The following is a 20,344-nucleotide window of genomic DNA, read 5'->3' as shown; positions in this document are numbered from 1 at the left end:
CACTTTACTGTCTGTCCCTTTCCTATGCACTACAAAGATAAAAAGACTGCATGTGTTTTTCTCACATGGCATATTTCCTAATTGTTGCTGGCTGTATTTGTTTATATCAGAGGTCTTTTTAAGCTGAAGTTTAATTTGATTATATTTGCATTTCCTTTTTTATTCAGACCCACTCATCAACACGCTAATAAAATATTTAAATAAAACATTTCTATTGCCATTACATGCTTTATTCTAGGTCCAGTAACATCATCATTGGGTCTCTGTGTTCCTCCTTGTAAAGCAAGAAGATCATAGCTGGTGGAAGGAGCTAATAGAGTGCTGTACATAGCTTCCGAAAAACATCATAACACCCTGCCTCAGTACTCCTCAAAGAACCCTCAGGTCTAATGCAAGCAGTGTGCTTACTCCTCAGAGGCATTGTGAAAATATCAAAATGTCTTGATGGGTGGTTGTCAGTCTGGAAGAGTGAGCATTCCTAGGCAGGCTGTATTTGCATGCTGAACAGTCTAGGTGATGCCCACATGTGATTCTGAGACAATGATTGAAAGAACTGAAATCCAATAAGTGAATGGGGTGGGCCAGGGATAGCAAGGCTGAGGAGAAAAGACTAGATAATGTAGGATGTCCTCTAGCCTGGAAAGGAGAATAGTTCTACCTGACATACTACAGCTTTAAATGCACACATCTTACAGCCTGTATGATTGTTCATGATTGAAAGTAAGGTTTAATTTCAGCTTTAAATGGTGAAAGCAGTGGCTATACCATTCTATTCGTTTTCTTTGGGAGACCGCGCAATTGTCCGTTAAAGTAACGCAGTGCTGAATCACAAAAATAGTCCATCCAGTTCGACCTGTGTAGGTGTGAATCATTTCTCATACCCCTAAATGTTTTGATCCTTGAGGGGTACGTCCAAGAGTCTTTTAAAAGTAGCCATACACCCTGCAGTTACTACCATTTGTGACAGAGAATTCCTCAGTCTTGTAGCCTTTATTGTAAAGAACCCCCTGCGTAGCCTGTGGTTAAAACACTTCTCCTCTAAATGCATTGTATGGCCTTGTGTCCTCATACATTCCTTGTGGCTGAATAGTTTTTTTTTCTATGCTCAAATCACCATTGAAGTATTTGTAAATCGCTATCTTGTCCCCTCTCAGGCGTCTCTTCTCCAGGGAGAATAAATCAAGCGCTCCTAAACGCTCTTCGTAATTAAGGTCCTCTAATCCACTAATAAGTTTAGTTGCCCTTTTCTGGACTCTTTCCAGCTCCAACACATCCCTTCTGAGGACTGGCGACCAGAACTGGACAGAATACTCCAGATATTGTCGGACCAGTGTTTTATAAAGTGGCTGGATTATAGTTTTATCTCTGGAACACATCCTCTTCCTTATGCATGTTAATATTCTGCCGACTTTGGCAGCTGCTGCTTGACATTGCATGCTATTGCTAAGTCTATCTTCTACTAAGACCCCCAGATCTTTCTCCATTTTTGATACAGCCAGAGGTTCCCCCCTAGCGTGTATTTTGCTTTTATGTTATTAGTCCCTAAGTGCAATACCTTGCACTTATCCACATTAAACCTCATTTGCCATGTAGTTGCCCACTCTGATATTTTGTTCAGGCCATTCTGTAAGCTCTCTGCCTCACAATGTGAAGTTATTCCCCTGCTCAATTTTGTGTCATCTGCAAAAACTGAGATCGAGCTAATGACCCCGTCCTCAATGCTATTTATGAATACATTTAACAAAATTGGTCCCAGGACTGAGCCTTGGGTGACCCCACTTACCACCCCAGACCAGTCCGAGTATGCGTTATTTATTACCACCCTTTGGACACGCCCTTTTAGCCAGTTCCGTATCCAAGAGCAAACCTTGTGGTCGATGCCTGTGGACCTTAATTTATAAATTAAGTGTTTGTGGAGAACTGTATCAAACACCTTAGCAAAATCCAGGTACACCACATCCACAGGTCTCCCCTATCTAGCTCACACCTAACCAAATGTTAACAGATTGGTTTGACAAGAATGCCCTTTTGTAAACCCGTGCTGATTACTGCTGATTATATAATTGTCTTTAGCAAACTCTTGGATATAGTCCCTTATCATCCCTTCCAGAAGTTTACATATTATTGATGTCAGGCTGACAGGCCTATAATTTTCCAGGATATGCCTCTGCCGTTTTTTGAATATAGGTATCATGTTAGCTTTTCTCCATTCACCTGGTACATTTCCTGTCAAAATACTGTCAGCAAAGATCAGGAACAGTGGTCTAGATATAACATTACTTAGTTCTTTAAGTACTCTCGGATGTATGCCCTCCAGGCCTGGTGATTTACTGTTAATTTTATCCAGCCTTTCCCTGATTTCACCCTCTGGTAGCCATAGCGGCAAGTCCTGTAAAGTGCTGCTAACCATACAGTAACATGATTCATCCTTGTAGACGTCTACATGATTCACTGCTTCATTCAAGTTTTTCAAATTTGAAATCTGAATTTGACAAACCCTCCGCAAAATAGGCCTGGGAAGATTGTCCATCCCTAGTTGTATTTGCAGCCTGGAATTTATCCCCAATAGTCATTAAGGACTCTTTGTGATCAACAAAAAATGTTAAATTAAAATGTGTTTATAAGGTTGGTGTCTATTAATAGAATCTAGCAACATATAAGCTAAGCAACACATTTTATTATCAATTGCTCTCCCTTTGAACACATAATGAATGATTTGCTCAAGCAAGTTTTACATCAGCTCAACAAATTACTGCTTAACCACCAATCCAGATTAACATATTTTTGTCTCTTTACTTTTATTACTTTGTTTTAATTCTGTTGGCTGTTTAATGTACAATGAGGTGTGTAAAACTTAAGCTTTCAGTAAATCATCCTCCTTACTGTACACAAGATTAAGTCAAGCAATGGAATGGCAGGTTATAAATGAGATGATCAAGACATACACTATGCCAGTTTAGTGGTGAGGAAATTATGCATGTACTAAACTGTTATTCAAAGCATGTTAGAAATGAAGATAAAAAATTTATTGGAAAGCGAAGCTTACTTTTTGGTGTACAGGTTCCACAGTCTAATAGTCTAGTCCAGTCTGTAAGATAATTAATAGATGCCATTTATTCCTCTGCTGTCCAGTTGGGATAAATTAAAAATTTTAAAAAAGAAGCAAAATAAAATACAAACACAAGCACATGTCTGAACATGAAAACTAAAATGTCAGATGGCTGACAAAAAACACAGAAAGCACACAGACAAATCTGCACATTAGGGGGTAATGTACTACAAGGAGTATTATGACCTGTTGATAAATTATTTACATTTTTTTTTTTCTAACCTGACTCTGCTTTCTTTCAAATAAATGTATCCTGTTGATGGGATCCCCTGGAATGCTGAATAGCCCAAATGTCTTGAGAAGAGGCTGCAGCACAGGGTAGGTTCATCTTCTCAACTTTGGGATATTCAACTTTCTCTGAGAATTCCCCTGAAAGATATTGATGTCAAATTCACCTAGAGAACCATGGGTAGAAGTCCCCTTTTTACAGTACAATGCAGTGTACTGCAGGGGTCAACACTAAATAAGTTGACCTAGCTGTTTTAGTGCAAAGTCCAATTTAACAATAATCATACATGTTTTAGTAAATCACCCCCTATGTGTTATTGCCTTAATGTATTAATGTTGTAGCATTATTACTGTACATGCAGCATGCTGGATCTGCATGTTTTGTAGTAACAACTAAAAACTTAAGATGGTATGCAAAATTACTAGCACATCACACCAGACAGTATCATTGTAGACCTTTATTTGTAACTCCTTCAAAAGATACTGCCTGACCTCAGTGCTAAATAATAGTTACATACTCTCTACCCACCCTTTCATGAATGAGGCTGTTTCTGTTTTTTGCAATCATTAGGAATAATGTAGGAGTGTAAATGTGATACCTTTATAATCTTCTGCACTGTTTACACAGAAAGCAGAGTTCTGATAAAACATTTGAGTGAAATAAATAATCTCTTCCCATGCACATGAGCCCAGTTTGTGTAACTTTGCTTCATAATATATAGGTACCATAATGCAGAGACTTCTCTAGAACCAATAGACATTGAAAATACTGTATATGGTAACTAACTTTTTCATGTATCATCATTACACGGTGCACCACATTTCAAGGTTTAGAAAATAGGACTAACATTTGGATTGCTAAATGTATGGCCCCTAATTACTTGCACCTCTTGGAAGAAAGGGGGATAGTGACAGTTTAGAGCTAGGACAATGATGTAAGAGCATAATCAAGTAAAAAATCATTCATGTGTCCTATTCCACTGCTATCAGGGCTCCAGACCTTGGTCACATTACATGGTTAAGCTTCACAGGTTGTCTCAATAATAAGTACTTTGTAAACTTTGCATTGCAGTATTTTCTGTCTGAAACCAATGTATAAGTCAAGGATGCACAGTTTCAGAGCCAGACAGGATCTGCCATACTTACTTCCATCTTGTGCTGGAGCAAAAAGCATTCTACACCCTATACATATACTAGGTTTAAATTAAAAATCACTTCAAGTTCAGCTAAGCAAGTCCTATTCAACCCAAGGGAAAGTGGCATTGAAATACAGTAGAACATCCTTGTATGCAAACCCCCAACTGCTTTAGTACTTGAAGCAGACAGGCTGTAAAGGAATTTGCAATTGTAGCTGCCTTGGGGATTGCCAAGGCAAAGATTTCATTGGGAAATGAGGCTCCCTTTTAACAAAGCATCTAGAACAGAGATCCTGTTACTAAAGGCCCGTACACACGTACCGATCGTCGGCAGACAAGCGTCGGCCGACGACCGATCTGCCGATTGTACGCTTGTTAGTATGATGCCTCCGACAGCCATCAGCGCACATTCTGCCGACAAGAATCTGTCATGCAAGCATTAAAATTTTTGTATGCCGACACAAGAGCGGCCGATTGTTCGCCAGTCAGTACAGAATTCGGCCGACAGATCGCAGATTTGCAAGACTGGGCATGCTCAGAAAAGAAAAAACACAGGGAAAGTTAACCATTACATGACATCACTTCTGCAGTCGGCTGTAGTCGGCGGACAAAATTCTTGTGCTGTCTTTGCACTTTTCAACAGACACCGACAGCCCAGGGACAAAAGACGGCCGATCGTTCGCCGACGATCGGTACGTGTGTACGGGGCTTTAGCAAACATAAGGTCCTTGACATGCAGTTACCATTTATTCCATACAGCTCATACTGATGTAACAAACAAAAACAAAACACTGACAAAATGGCCACTGACTTAAAGGGCATGGCATACAGCTGGAGATAAGTTAAGAATGTCATAAATAGTAATAGCATTGCCTTTTTTTTGCATTGATTGTTCCTGGGCTGAGAATGAAGTATGTTACCAATCCAGGTAAGCTAAGGCCACGGTATAAAGGTTTAAACTCTCTTATTAATGTTACACCCACTGCTCTCTGTACCAAACTGTAGTGTTTCCTTCATAGTGGATTTTACAGTATAATGATATTTCATGTCACATGCATCACAGATTTCGTTACACCCTTTGATCTCCCAGGTGCATAAATGGGTACATTTTGCTAGCTATGCTATAAAATAGTATGATAGAAAATGCTGTACTTTTCTTACTTCAACTAGTGGGAGCTAAATGTAAAACATTAAAGGCTACAGGGCAAGGATCGCTGGCTCTAAAATCATATAATTATGCTGTTATAATTCTGTGCTAGCAGCAAAAGGTCAGACTCACCACAAGCCAAACTTTCAGGTTCAGCTATAACAATAGCAGGCTGATTGCATCATCCCATGTGAGGCAGAAAAATACCAAAGATCAATCACACAGAGAAACACCGGTCAACCAAAATGATTAGTATCATGAAATGAAGAAAGAAAATTGGTGTATTTGAGCAAAACTAAGATTTTTGGTTGGAAGTATATTCTTAAAGTAATGAAATCATGACATTTACATTGTTTTAGCAGCTTAAATACTCATGTCTGTGACACAAAGTTACAATGGTTTTTGCAAGTGTAATACTAATATTTGTAATATTAATAAGAAAAAGTCCAAGGATATTGTTCATTAATTGTTACATAAGTTGTTCACAATTTGTGTGATATATTTTTTAATTGTATTGTTAATTTCAAATCCCTTAAAAGGGTCTTCAAAGAAAATGTTATTGACTTATTGACATCTAGCTAGTAACAATAACAATTGTAGTCATAACAGAAAATGAAAATGATCTTAACGCTGAAGTGTAGTGTATGCTTATCTCCCTCTCCCAATCAATGTCCAAATACATTTACTGAGACAAAATATTTTGCTTTTAAGAAAAACTTTTTTAGATCCAGTGATATTATCACTGGATCTGTCTGCTTCCCTGTAGTGGGAGCAGCCAGCAGACTCCTGTTAACATGAAAGTACTTGGCTTTGGACCTTTTTTCAAAAACATTAGATGAAACAACACATCCCAGCATCCCTTTAGACGTGCATGCTGTTGCTACTGGGGACTTAATGTGTGCCATCTGCTGATTGGTTACCAGGGCATGCACATCACTTGGTGTTTCAGACTTTAGCTGTGCAGTCTGATAGTTGCTCACATCTAAAAGGATGCAAGGGATGTGTTCATTCATATAATGTGCAGCAAAATAATAATTTATGGCAGAAAAAGCTAATAGCTGTATGAGGAGGACCAACGACAGTACATATCTAGACCAAAGGTAATTAAGAAATGGAAATTAAGGCAGGCTCAAAATAAATGCTCCCCCCCACACACACCTGTACTCTATCAGTGTCCACTATCAAGTAGATATAGAAGGAGTCCCTTGTAGTGCATTAGCACATCTCTCCCAGCAAGGAGTGTTGTCTCCAAGGGTTAGAGAGGCTGGATTCATCCTTTTTTATGGATAGTGTAGGACCCACTGACAATGGGGTACTTTGACGTAGTGGTGGGCTTGAGCACAATATGGCCATATGGTGGGACCAAATCCCCATTTTTATTTATGGATTGTCTTCATATTTGATAGTCATTTCTTTTGCATGTGTGCGCTATTCTTTTTTAATATCAAAATAAATGCTGCCACTTCTCAGGGTTATATTGTGAAGATGTAAGTTTGCTGAGAATTAACAGTAATCCATTTCAATACAGGAGAGGACTTGCTACAGATGAAGGAATAAAAAGTAAGACTGAAGTTCAGCTTTAAATTGTTTTAATACTTAGTAGACGTGTCTATATGATATGGCAGATGCATGCCTGCCCCTCAGGATCATGGGGGAAACAGGCATTTATCAGACTATAAACTTAAAATATGCTTTATTTGTCAGCAAACTAAAACAACAGGATTTGTCTTCAGCTTCAACTCAAACATAATAGGTGTAGCTTCTATCAGAGTAATATAAAGTTTTACCACAGAAGCACAAGTGTGCTTAGCTTCAGTACATATTCAAAATCCAAAAGAAAAAAAAAAAAAGAAAGGTGGGCTGACCAACCAGGTAAGTGTCATTCAAGCAAGTCTTTCAGTGAGATCCATGCTGCACACAGGTCTCCTCTATTTGGACACCAACAAACCCTCCTCTCTTCTGTTCGTCTGTTTAATAAGCAGGGCTGTAGGAGAAGTACCTGCCCTCTACAATTGACCCTGCCACAAGCTGACTGTCCACAGGTTCCATAGAATTATAAATTATATTTAGATGTTCCCTGATGTTGCAAAAATAAAGTGTTCTAAAAACTGAGCACAACCTTCTACAGTGCATGCAAGGCAGAACCAGAATCTTAGAAGTTCTGTTCTCTATCACTCTAAACAACAAACAAACTGTTGCAATTTTATTCTAAGAAAAGGCAGTTGGAGATAGAAAACTGCAACTGGCAGTCTTCTCTACCAGCCAGCAGCTCTATAAACATGCACACTCAGCTAGGACATGTACTGTACATATTTTTGTTATGAAGCCAGGAGGTAGAGCAGCTGCAAGACATGTAGGATACAAAAGCTTTTTCCACGAAATTCAACAAGGAATGGACAAAGGAAATGGCAAGCATATTGGTTCTTTAAAAGGAAAGTTTAGATATATAAATATGCCGGGTTGTTTTTTAAAGTGTGCATATCCCTATACACCCTTCTCTGCTTGGAGAATCACTTACCTGTAAAAAAAAAAAAAAAACAATCAACTGAAATTCAGTTATTCTGAAAACTGATATAAAGATGATTGTTTCAGGTTGGTGACTTTCTATGCAGTGAAGCAAAAGTAAGGATTTCAGCTGCAAAGAGCTTGCGCATCCAAAACCAAGTAACAGCTACCATCTCCATATTCAGACAGATTATTTTTAGATAAATTGAGCAGGTTAATGCTTCCTTATTTACTTGGTGAAAATAGATGCAAGTTTTCACTGGGCACAACAGCTTTTCACAAACTAAAAGTTCCACTTAAGAATGGGGGGGGGGTCACCCAGCATTGAGATTCCTTGTGTAATAAGTACAATAAGAGTGTCACAACAAATATCCAAGAGCCCCAAATCTTTTAATGGTAAAAGATGGTATCTATCTATCTATCTATCTATCTATCTATCTATCTATCTATCTATCTATCTATCTATCTATCTATCTATCTATCTATCTATCTATCTATCTATCTATCTATCTATCTATCTATCTATCTATCTATCTATCTATCTATCTATCTATCTATCTATCTATCTATCTATCTATCTATCTATCTATCTATCTATCTATCTATCTATCTATCTATCTATCTATCTATCTATCTATCTATCTATCTTTACACTATATTATCATGCACATGAACTGTAAAAGCATCCCAGCCTTAGTCCATAGGGTTCAAAATTGATATGAAAATGCAAACAGAGGGAGCAGTGCTACTACCCATACAACTCAATAAACGCGCTCCCGGGTACCCGATCCACAGCCGTTTAACTGAGTACATATGTAGAAAGATGATCCGCACACCGGTAGTTGCTCTTAAAAAATCTTCATCTTTATTCAGGAACCACAGAACACAACTGCTGATTAGATCAGTTGATGCCTTTCAGCCTATAAGGCCTTAGTCATAACTACATTTAGATGCAAAACTTTGAAATATATAGTGACTCTACATGTCACAGGCTCCACCCATTCATTATCCCAATTAATTGCAGACAATTAGCAAACATTTGAATCAGTTGTAGTATATACTAAGGAAACCCATGTATGTGCCACTTAATATCCACAAACTACACAATGATAGTATACATAGATAAAAATAAAAATAAAAACAAATCAATGAAAATAATAAAAAAAGTTATAAAGAGACCAAGAGGGAAGAGAGACACTGGAGAGAGACAGTTTGACGTAGGTGCAGATCTAGATCCCATCTCAGGTTTAACCACCGTGGTGATCTGGAATGAAGTCTAAAAATCCACCATGTCTCTCTTTCTAGTAACCTTCTCTCCCTATCGCCTTCTCTAGGTAAGTGAGACAGCCGTTATATTCCTCTAAAACAAAATTAGGAAACATCACCTTGATGGCATTCCCTAAAGGGATGTGTTGCATTGGAAATATTTCTAACATTTAAATTATTTGTGTCAAAATAGTGTTCCCCTATTCTGGTTCTCAGGGGATGTGTGGTGCAGCCTACATATTGTAGGTCGCATAATGTACAAATAATCAGATAGACTACAAAATTTGTGCCACAGTTAACATATTGTTGCATGGTAAACTCCTCACTCGTAGCTGTGGCAACAAAAGTTTTGCCCGCACACTCAAATGACAGTACCTACAAGTTTTAATGTTACAAGGATAGTTCCCAGAATATACCAGCCAGGTGGGTTGGCATTGCATAGAGGAAAAATGCAGGGTGATAAAGCATTTCCTAATGTGTGTGCTCTCTGACTGAAAAAAAAAACAACAGCCTGCTTTTAAAATTACATTTAAACCTTTATCTGTATACAAAATTGGCAAATTCCTTTTTATTGTTTTGGTTATTTGATGATATTCTTGAGAAAATGTAGTTACAAAGGTAACAGGTTGACCTGTTACATTGTTTCTAAAAGTATAAGGTTACTTTTATTGCCTTTTCTATTCCTGGGCATGTCTGCTAGCAATTCCTCTCTATTCTTCATTACAGATCTTTCTAATCCCTGATGTATGTTGGGAACACTATACCCTCTCTCCAATAGGCGATGATGAATGACCCTACACTCCTGTTCAAAGGCTGAATCTGTTGAGCAATTGCGTCTAGCTCGTATAAACTCCCCATAAAGAATGGCATTGATGGTGTGGGATGGATGACAACTATCTGCAAATAGAGTAGTATTGCCTAAACATGACTTTCTGTAAGTACATGTAGATACACTGCCTGTAGTGGAATCACCCTGCAGTGTAATGTCAATAAAGTTAATACTAGAAATGTATTTGATTGAAAAATATAGATTTAACTGGTTGTCATTAGGATACTCACAGAAATCATGCAATCATACAGGGTTGTCATTCCACACTTCAACATGGAGCTGGCCCACCCTATGCAGCTATAACAGCTTTAGCTCCTCTGGGAAGGCTGTCCACAAGGTTTAGAAGTGTGTCAGTGGGAATGTTTGACTACTCTTCCAGAAGCACATTTGTGAGGCCAGGTGTATGAAGCATGAAATTGTCCAAAATGTCTTGGTATGCTGACGCCTTAAAAGTTCCCTGGAACTTCACTGGAACTAAGGGGCCAAGCCTAACCACTGAAAAACAAACCTATACCATAATCCCCCCCTCCACCAAATTATTTGGACCAGAGTACAAAGCAAGGTCCAAAAAGACATGGCTGAGCGAGTTGGGAGTGAAGGAACTTGACAGGCCTGTCCTGACCTGACCTTTACCCGATAGAACACCTTTGTATTAAATAGAGTGCAGACTGCAAGCCTGGCCATCTCTTTTCCTACTTCCAGCCTCTGTTTACCAATTTATTCTTGTTCCATCCCTCCCTTCATAGCACTCCAGCACTTCCAGCTTCCTCATATCATAGCTCCAATATATATAGCACCATCAGGTAGTCCCATCAATTCTCTTAGTTCCAATCCCACTTAGCATACCCTGATAGTTTGCATTGGATACTGATGCAGCAGCATTCTTTCCTACCACTGACACCAATGCAGTGGCATTTTCTCATGATGCCACTAATGCAGGAGTGTTCCTTTCCCCACACTGATGTCTGGGCATTAATTCCTTTCACCACTGTTAACCCCCCCCTCCTCCACCTAACCAAGGTGCATCTATAAATATGGTTTTGTTTTCTTGAACACCCAAGTGTCTCTTTCAACTTGCCTTCTTTGAATATAACATAGGCTATTTTAACCCCTGTTACAACAAAAAGTACTATTAAAAATAAAAATAAACCCAAAGTTATTACTGTTTAATAAGCCTGGGTGAATATTAATAATAAGATAGGAAGCTCCAATTGCCTTTTAATTTGACACATTTGAAAGAATATTGTAATTAGGCAAAAATGTTACCGTTCTGGAAGGGGCACACTTTTGCTAGTTCCTATAAGCTAACCCACATTTTAAGTTGACTGTTGCTTTAAATGTACTTCATTTTTCCCCTTGCAGTACTAAAACTAGGGAGCTCTGCTTTGCAGAAAGACAGAGGTGTGCCAACACCCATCGATTTGCACCTTCCTTTTGGTGAGAGAAGCAAAGGAGGGTGTGGCAGAGCACAGCCTTTGGAGATAAAGAATGCAATAGTATTTAGGGTGCTTCCCATTTCCAGGATCACAGAATCCCTCAGGCTCCATTTACACCTGGGCGTTTTTGAGTGTTTTTCAGCTCCAAAAACGCAAAAAAAAAACCGTTCCAAAACGCCCAACAAGTAAAACCCCATTCATTTAAATGGCCCCTGTTCACATATGAGCGTTTTGCAAATCGCCTGTAGCTGAAAAAAGTACACGAGCTTCTTTTTGGGCTGATTACCAGCATTTTTGATAGATGTCAATGCCTGCCTCCAAAAACGCCTGAAAAAAAAACGCCTGAAATCGTGGTAAAATCGCGGTAAAAATCGCGGTAAAATCGTGGTAAAATCGCTGCCTTTCAGTTACTTAGATGACAGGTTTGCCGTAAGATCAACTACCTGATTAGCATGCTTCTGTCTGAAACTAACAAGCCTGTCTTCAGAAAATTTATGATGACAGAAAATTCATAAAAGAAAGGAAGAAGTATTTAATAATATAGTCAATGATTTCAAGTACATTTTAGGTTGTAGGGATGACTCCATATGTGTTGAACATATGGTGCAAGAAGCAAAAAGACAACAGAAAAGCACAATTTTAAGACTGTAAACTTTTCTTTGAGACACATTTGTGATGTGATTTGTACTTACTATTAACTATCTAATTGTCAGTAAAAAAAAAAAATCAATATTCAGGTATACCTGTTTGTCTGTGGCACAAAGAAAAATAAACGTGAGTTATAACTTGGCTGAGCAAAAAATGAAAGCTGTCCATTAACATCACACCACAAACCTGTAAAATATTAAAAGTACAAGGCAATAAAAGACCCTTTTGATCAGTAGGTCACAGCAAGCTTTTCCCAAAAGATAGTAGTAGATACTTGAAAATGTTTCTTTTGAAACAGTTCATGCATTATAAGAACAGAATTAGCCACTGTGCTCCTATTTAGCCAAATAATAGTTGAGAGGAGGATTTGAAATGAAGAGAATCTCCAATCATCTGAATCTCTAATGTTATTATAACATTTCTTGCTTTGATGACCAAGTCCCCTGATCATTTCTGTCAGTCCTCTTTCATAATTTTTAATATATCCCATCTGACTAGCCATCTGTGGCTCGATCTGTGACTAGACGGCCCAGTTTTCTGTTCATGTCTGGCTTCTGAGTTTCTATAAAAGCAGAATTTGTGTACAGTATTAAAATGCACACCTTTCAGCACCATTTGCACTTATGTTTTAGAAATTTTAGGGTAGCAAAAATATATTTGAGGCCACTCTACATATTGTTTTATAATACCTATGATAGTACAATATATATTGTAATGTCAAGTATACATATACCTACAAGGCTAAACCACTGTCTATCATACTTTTTATGTTTAATAGAGAATATATTATTCATTATAATACTAATTTTCATGTTAGGACAGTATAATTTTTTTTCAAAATGACCATCATATGTGATGTACAGATTTCTAATACAGAGCTTTTTAAAATAAACCAAGGGACATATTTAATATATTTTCTAATTTCCAGATATTATTATTATTTAAGATTTATATAGTGCCAACAGTTTGCACAGAACTTTACAATATAAAGGGAAAAAGTGGAGGCTGTAGGTAGCAAAAAGTTTGCTAGGTGGAGGCGAAGTAGACTTCCCTGAAGAGATCAGTTTTCACAGATAAAAATAAAAACTATATACTTTACAGTATATCCCCACATTTCTGACATCTCCACACTCAATAGTATAATACTCAAAAAAGCTGCTGACAACCCTACTCAATCACTGACGCAACATAACAATTTATATTTTTTGCTAAAGGTGGCAGGAGCAGGAAATAGTTGGACAAATTAAGGTAAAGTGTTCCAGAGGAGGGGAGAGGCTCTGGAGAAGTCATGGAGATGAGCATAGGAGGAGGAGACATAAGAGCTAGAAAGCTAGAGGTCTTCGGAAGAGTTAAGAGGATGATTTGGGTAATATTTTGAGACAAGATTGGTAATGTAGCTCAGGGCAGAATTGTAAATGCCTTTGTATGTTGTTGTTAGTACTTTTAATTTAATTTGCTGGGCAATCAGAAGCCAGTGGAGGGATTGGCATAGAAAAGTGACAGACACTTGATGATTGATGAGGTAGATAGGTTTTGGCACCAGTATTTATCATAGATTGAAGGGGGGTAGCCTGTGCAGAGATAGGCTTGAGAAGGGAGTTGCAAGTGTCAAGGAAAGAGAAAACAATGAAGTGAATGAGTAGCTTGGTGGTTTCGTTAGTTAAAACAGGGCTAATTATAGATACGTTAAGAAGGTGCAGTCTACAAGCTTTTGGACAGTGATTGGATTTGGGGCTGAAAGGAGATGTCGGAGTCTAGGATCACACCTAGTATCCTGGTGTGAGGATAGGGACTAAAAAGTTGTATTATCAATCTTTATGGAAATGTCAGTGAAGAGAACATAGGCGGGGGGTTGAATATTACAAGCTCTAGTAAGTTAGTAATGAGGAGACTGAAGAAGTGAGTTGAGGACTCAAGAGTAGTGAGATAGATGAGGGGGTCATCAGTGTAGAGATGGCATTGGAAGCTGTGGGAGGTTATCAAGTGACCCGGAGAGGAGGTGTAAATAGAGAAGGGGTCTAAGAAGAGAGCCTTGGGGGACCTCTACAGAAAAAGGAAGTCAAGAGAAGAAAGAAGCACTGTGACAGATAGAAGGGGAGGCAGGAAATTGCAGAATCTTAGAGGCCAAAGGAGTGGGGTTTATTAAGGAGTAGGGGGTAAACGGAATCAAAGGCTGTAGAAAGGTCTAGTAGTAAGAGTATGGAGAAGTGGTTATTGGTTTTAACAGTTAGTAAATCATTAGTGAGTTTTAGTAGGGCAGTTTCTGTGGAGTGCTGTGAGCAAATGTCAGACTGTAAGGGGTCAAGAAGGTTGTGTTCAGTGAGGTAGGAGTTCAGAAAGTTGTAGGCAAAGTATTCTAAAAGTTTGGAGGTAAATAGGGGCAAGGAGTTAGGTTTGTCTGGTTAGTTGTGTCCGGTAAAGGATTTTTACATAGAGGGGTGGTCTGTGCATGCTTTAGAGGTGAGAGGAAGGTGTCAGTAGAGATTCAAGAAGTGATTGAGAGAGCATAGGATAGAAGAAGAGGGCAACTGTAGTATTTGCAAGAGAGCACATACAATATAATTATCTTCTAAGTGGAAGCAATAGCATGCCCCCTTCAAAAAATATATGATGTATGAGGTATTCATGTTTTAAATATGATTATGCTTACTACTGCAGTTTTTGTCTTTGTGCATCTTAGTATTTGAAAAATTGTCAATGACTCAAGTATAGAATGCCAGAAGAATTATTTTTGGAAAGTTTTTACAGATTTAGGTCCCATCTACACTTTTGGAGTTTAAGTGAAGGAGACATTAAAAGACATTTTTATTTAGAGATGTAAACTGAAAGAGAAATTATTTGTTGTGCTTGAAAGCAAGCCTTAATCTACATTTGCTTTGCAGAAATAAGTTTGTGGTGTAGTGATACTGTAACTCAATTGTAGTGTAAGTAATTTTATTTTTGTTTTACATTGATTTCATTCCAGCTTTCATAAAATCATATAGATACATCAGCAAAGGTGACCTGATGGTCTGTGTAATCCCTCAGGTTCTGTTAGATGAACAGACAAATCATAAATTAACCTCGGAGATTAAAGTCAAGGAAGGAATTCAAAGATGTGGATTTATCAAATACCATCATCTGCTGCATACATTGCTCCTATGAAGTATTAAAAATTAATCAAATAATCTTACTGAACCAAGGTTTTTTTTTTTGTTATCTTTAAGTCAGTTTTCTTTTTCAAAGGCTTTGCAACATAGCTTTGATTGACTCTCCATCTTTCGTCAGCTATAAAAAAACCCTCCTATCCATCCAAAGGCCTTAGGATTTCTTACGCACACATTCATCTTCGACCCAAGGATTTTGGAGTGAACAAATGCAATTACATTCTTTTAAAAATGCATAAAATAAAATGTGATATCCCCTGACCTTGAAGAAAAAAAGAATAGATACTGAATCATCTCAAGCAAAAAATCCACACTTGCTCTTGTCAAATCCCGATGCTTAGAGATTCATGGCAGCCTATTAAAAACATTTCCAACTACTTTTGCTAGAACAAAGGTGAGAAGCAATCCTAACATTGAGACAATTTGTATGAAACTTCTGGTTATTGTAGGTCATAGATCTGGAAACATATTTTTATCACCCATGAGGGTTTATCATCACAAAATTTCTTTGTTCACTGTGTTGAGACTGAAGAATACAAAAAATGGTACATATCAGAAAATCAGTGTTGCGTTTGATCAATAACACACATTGCTACTCATTGTCCTACAGTGTATCTTGTCAGGGTCATGCATGAAAACTGCTAAAGAATCTTTAAATGATTTATGGTATTCTATATGCCTTACATATATAATTCCAATGTATATAGTTACACTGATAATATGGGATAACTTGCAAAGCCTAGAGCAAAAGAAAATTGAAGCAAATGTGATTAATCTGATCATAACAACCAACCAAGTCTCTTTTAAAAGGTACTATGAATCTTAAAAACAGGTCCAATTTTGTTTGCTTTTTGATTTTTGTATTTTCATTTTGTAAATAAACCCTTATGTATTTTGTATATGGGTTGTTTCAATGTTTTGTCATTTTACTGAAATGTTTTGCTGAAAAATATATAATGCAAAAAAATGTCTACTGTTTAAAGCTAAACTCTAGGCTAGACACAAAGATAGCCTGATAGTAGGGTCCCCCTCTGGAGTGCAATGGTTAAAAATTTGTTCTGTCTAGAGGAATAGGAATAAATACAATAATTACCTTACTCTATGCTCTTCTGGCAGCTGACACTCTCCTCCTCTCTCTGACACTCCTTGGATGTGGGCAGGCCCAGTTATGTTTCATCGAGGATATTAAAGAGCTACAACAAGTCCATCAGAGCCTGGTTGCGTGTGCGATGTGTGGCCTCCTTCTCTAGATTGAGCTCAGCTGGAGAGGGGGACTGTGTTAGGGACAGTTTTGACAGGCCCAGAGCAACTGCTGGTGGCACATTTTTGTGATATTCAGCCCATCCTGCAAATGGCAGGATGGAGGGGAATGAGAGACCAGAGTCTATTTTTTCGGTAGTTAACCCCCAACACCTGCATCTGTAATAGGAAAACCTTTACCATTTACAACAGAAGGAGATCCATTATGTACTATTCATTGGATATAAAATTGCATTGGATATAAAAATTGTCTTAAGAACAAACATGCCGGCCAGCATGTAAAACAAAGCCCATCCTTTCCGGGATTGTGAAATTGCAGTGATGTCAGTACGTCGCTCCACCCTACACATTTCATCATACATTGACGTCTTTCGGGGTACAGGCAGCATGCAGAATCACCACTACTTATACATTACAAACATAGCCATGCTGTGATCTGAGCCTTGGGCAGCCATAAGACTCCATCCAAACAAGGAAGCAAGCTAAACCAAGCCTCAAATTAGATTCCTAGGAACGCAATAGCCTCCTATGATAAAAATGGCAATTTAAAAGATATAATGGCAAAATAAAGAATACAAAGTTTTCCTTTCATTTTGCATGTCTAAATTGAAATAGACATTATAGGGACATCTCTTCATGATCTTCCTCTCTCCAATTAACCTCCAAATATAAATGACTCTAGGCGACAAATGCCGCCAAAGCAATCAAACAGGGGTCTGCTTTCTTCTATCACTTAAAAGGCTTCCAGAAAGCAGATTCTAAATGATTCTAACCAACTCCCTTCCCTGTTATATAAAAATCATTATAATACACATGTGATTCCCTGTGTAGTAACAGGAAGCTTCAAAAATGAATACAAAGGGGTTACCGTATTAGTTACATAGTAACATAATAGTTGAGGTTGAATAAAGACAACAGTTCAACCAGTTCAACCTGTGCAGGTGTGTGTGTGTGTCGGTGACGTAATAATTTCCTATAACCCTGAATGTTGTGGTCTATGAGATGCACGTCCAAGAGTCTTTTAAAAGTAGCCATTCCCCGCAGTTACCTCCAATTGTGGAAGAGAGTTCCACATTCTCGCCGCCCTTACAGTGAAAAACCCTTTATGCAGCTTAAGGTTAAACCGCCTCACCTCTAATCTGTCCCCTCTCAGGCATCTCCCCAGGGAGAAAAAATTAAGTGCTTGTAATCGCTCCTCATATTTAAGGTCCTCCAATCCCTTTATTTGTTTAGTTGCCCTTCTTTGGACTCTCTCCAGTTCCAGCACATCCCTTCTGCGACCAGAACTGTACAGAATACTCCAGATGTGGCCTGACCATGGTTTTATAAAATAGCAGGATTATAGCTTTATCTCTGGAATATATCCCCTTCCTTATGCATGCTAATATTCTGCTGGCTTTGGCAGCTGCAGCTTGACATTGCATGCTATGGCTTAGTCTATCTTCTACTAGATAGTAGACTCCGCGCTTAAGGCAGTAGTAGGCTGCTGCCTCCCTAGAATATAGTCAAAGACTATATGAAAATGAAGAGAATTTGGGGGATGGCGCTGCCTGGTGACGATGATATAACTAGGGGTAATATAATATAAAATAGAGAAAATAAGTCTGAAGGAAAGCTGATGTACAGTATATAAAAAAGGGTTGTATCAAATGGTCAATAGAGTGACATGTGCATAAGTACCTGTAGGGGACGTGTGCACATAAATAATATGAAGGTGACTAAGTGCTGATAAATATAAATGACTAATAATAATGTAAACAGGGATGAAGATAAATATGAGGCAAAACTAATGTACAGTATACAAAATATATATAAAAAATGTATATAAAATGTATATAAAATATGGTGAATATATAATATATAATATATCAAATAATCAATATAGTGGCATGTGCATAAGTGCCTGTAGGTGACATGTGCATATGAATAATAAATATATGAAAGTGACCCAGTGCTGCTAAATAAATAACTATAAATAAGAATAAAGTGATGTGGATGAGTGATGATATAATGATATAAATGATAAATTGATCAACAATAGTGACTTCAGTAAGTATAAAAATATATTATTGCTGGATAAAGTGACGGAATAATGATATAAAGGTGACTTGGTGGTTAGAAATATCCAGAAATGATGCAAAAAGTGACTTAGTGGTTATAAAAGTCCAAAAAATATTAGAAATCAGGTGACAAATTCTTCGTGTAAATAATACACACTACCAAGTGACCCTGTGGTGGGTAGTGAGGTGCTCCGTGGCCCCTATAATAGGTAGCCCACTCACCAGAGATACCCACCCCACACAGGGGTATAGAGCGGGTATATAAATGGGATGGTGGTCCTTCAGATGGGTCCTTGTTCCCTCTGTAGGTCGTCCTAGGATGTGCTGGAGGGTCCCGAAAATCCACAAGGATTCAGAGAGACCTCCCGGCAGGCCAATCGTGAGTGGAGTAGACTCACTGTTTTCAAGATTAGGCGAGTATCTGGATAACTATCTTCAATTGAAAATCCACAAGGATTCAGAGAGACCTCCTGGCAGGCCAATCGCGAGTGGAGTAGACTCACATGTTTTTAAGATTAGGCGAGTATCTGGATAAATATCTTCAACATAGGTAGCTGCTGGTGACCCGGGATCAATCCCAAGTATCCCACCCCAATGCCTTTCATCCAACAGTATGTTGTCAAAGGGTCCTGAGAATATTTTGCATTTATGTTTTTAGCCCCCAAGTGCAATACCTTATAATTCTCTACATTAAAACTCATATGCCATGTAGTTGCCCACTCTGTTTTTTTTGCTCAGGTCATTCTGTAAGATTTCTATATCTCGATGAGAAGTTATTGCCCTGCCTATTTTGTGTCATCCAATAAAACTGATTTGAGCTAATGATTCCACCCTCTATGTTATTAATGAATAAATTGAACAAAATAGGTCCCAGGACTGAGCCTTGGGAGACCCCACTTACCACTCCAGACCAGTCTGAATACACAATATTTATCACCACCCATTGAACACGCCCATGTAACCAGTTTTCTATCCAAGAACAAACCTTGTGGTCGATGCCTGCAGACCTTAGTTTGTAGATTAAGCATTTGTGGGGAACTGTGTTGAATATCTTAGCAAAATCCAGATACACCACATGCACATCTCTCCCATGTAAGGATGCCTGGTGGTTTGAGTCATCCATCCCCAGTGATCTATTGACATAAGTGTGATTAACTGTATCCAGAACCATCACATACAGTGGGAGCTGTGGATTAATACTAAGCATGTTAGACCCACTTGCTATATGGCACCTGGGTCCACAAAGTCCGGTGAGCATACATCTATACCTCCTTCCTGTTGGTGTGGGCTCTTCACTTGGTTTTCATTATATGTACTATCTTGGAAGATTCACAGTTCACTGTTTGGATTCTTCATGACACTCTTCTTATATCATTTACTTTTTATTCTATAGACTTTCAGTATTTTTGTTTGGACTACTATTTAGAGTAATGTTCACACGTTTCACTTTTGATATATTGGTGACAATTTATTTATTACTACTTAGCGTTGCACTTTGTATCATATTTATATTGTGATAACTTGAAGTCAGTTGATGTGCTGCCAGCTATTTTTGCTTTAGTTTGATATTTGTT

The 20,344-nt window shown here is 38.1% G+C and overlaps 1 protein-coding gene across 4 annotated transcripts in view; it reads right to left on the bottom strand.

The window, feature by feature from the left end:
• Positions 1-20,344, bottom strand: part of TENM1 (teneurin transmembrane protein 1) — a 1,047,296-nt gene that overhangs the window by 680,860 nt on the left and 346,092 nt on the right. For 2 of the 4 annotated variants that reach the window (XM_082262885.1, XM_082262886.1), the window contains exon 4: positions 3,047-3,088. The exons of the other annotated variants lie outside the window; for them this stretch is intronic. In XM_082262885.1, the coding sequence (XP_082119011.1) occupies positions 3,047-3,088 (42 nt within the window). The remainder of the gene's footprint in view (positions 1-3,046; positions 3,089-20,344) is intronic. 4 annotated transcript variants of the gene reach the window in all.

The sequence above is a fragment of the Pelophylax lessonae genome (genome assembly GCF_965119305.1).
Source record: "Pelophylax lessonae genome assembly, chromosome: 7".
In the NCBI taxonomy this organism is placed as follows: domain Eukaryota; kingdom Metazoa; phylum Chordata; class Amphibia; order Anura; family Ranidae; genus Pelophylax; species Pelophylax lessonae.
This window is presented reverse-complemented; position numbering and strand designations above follow the sequence as displayed.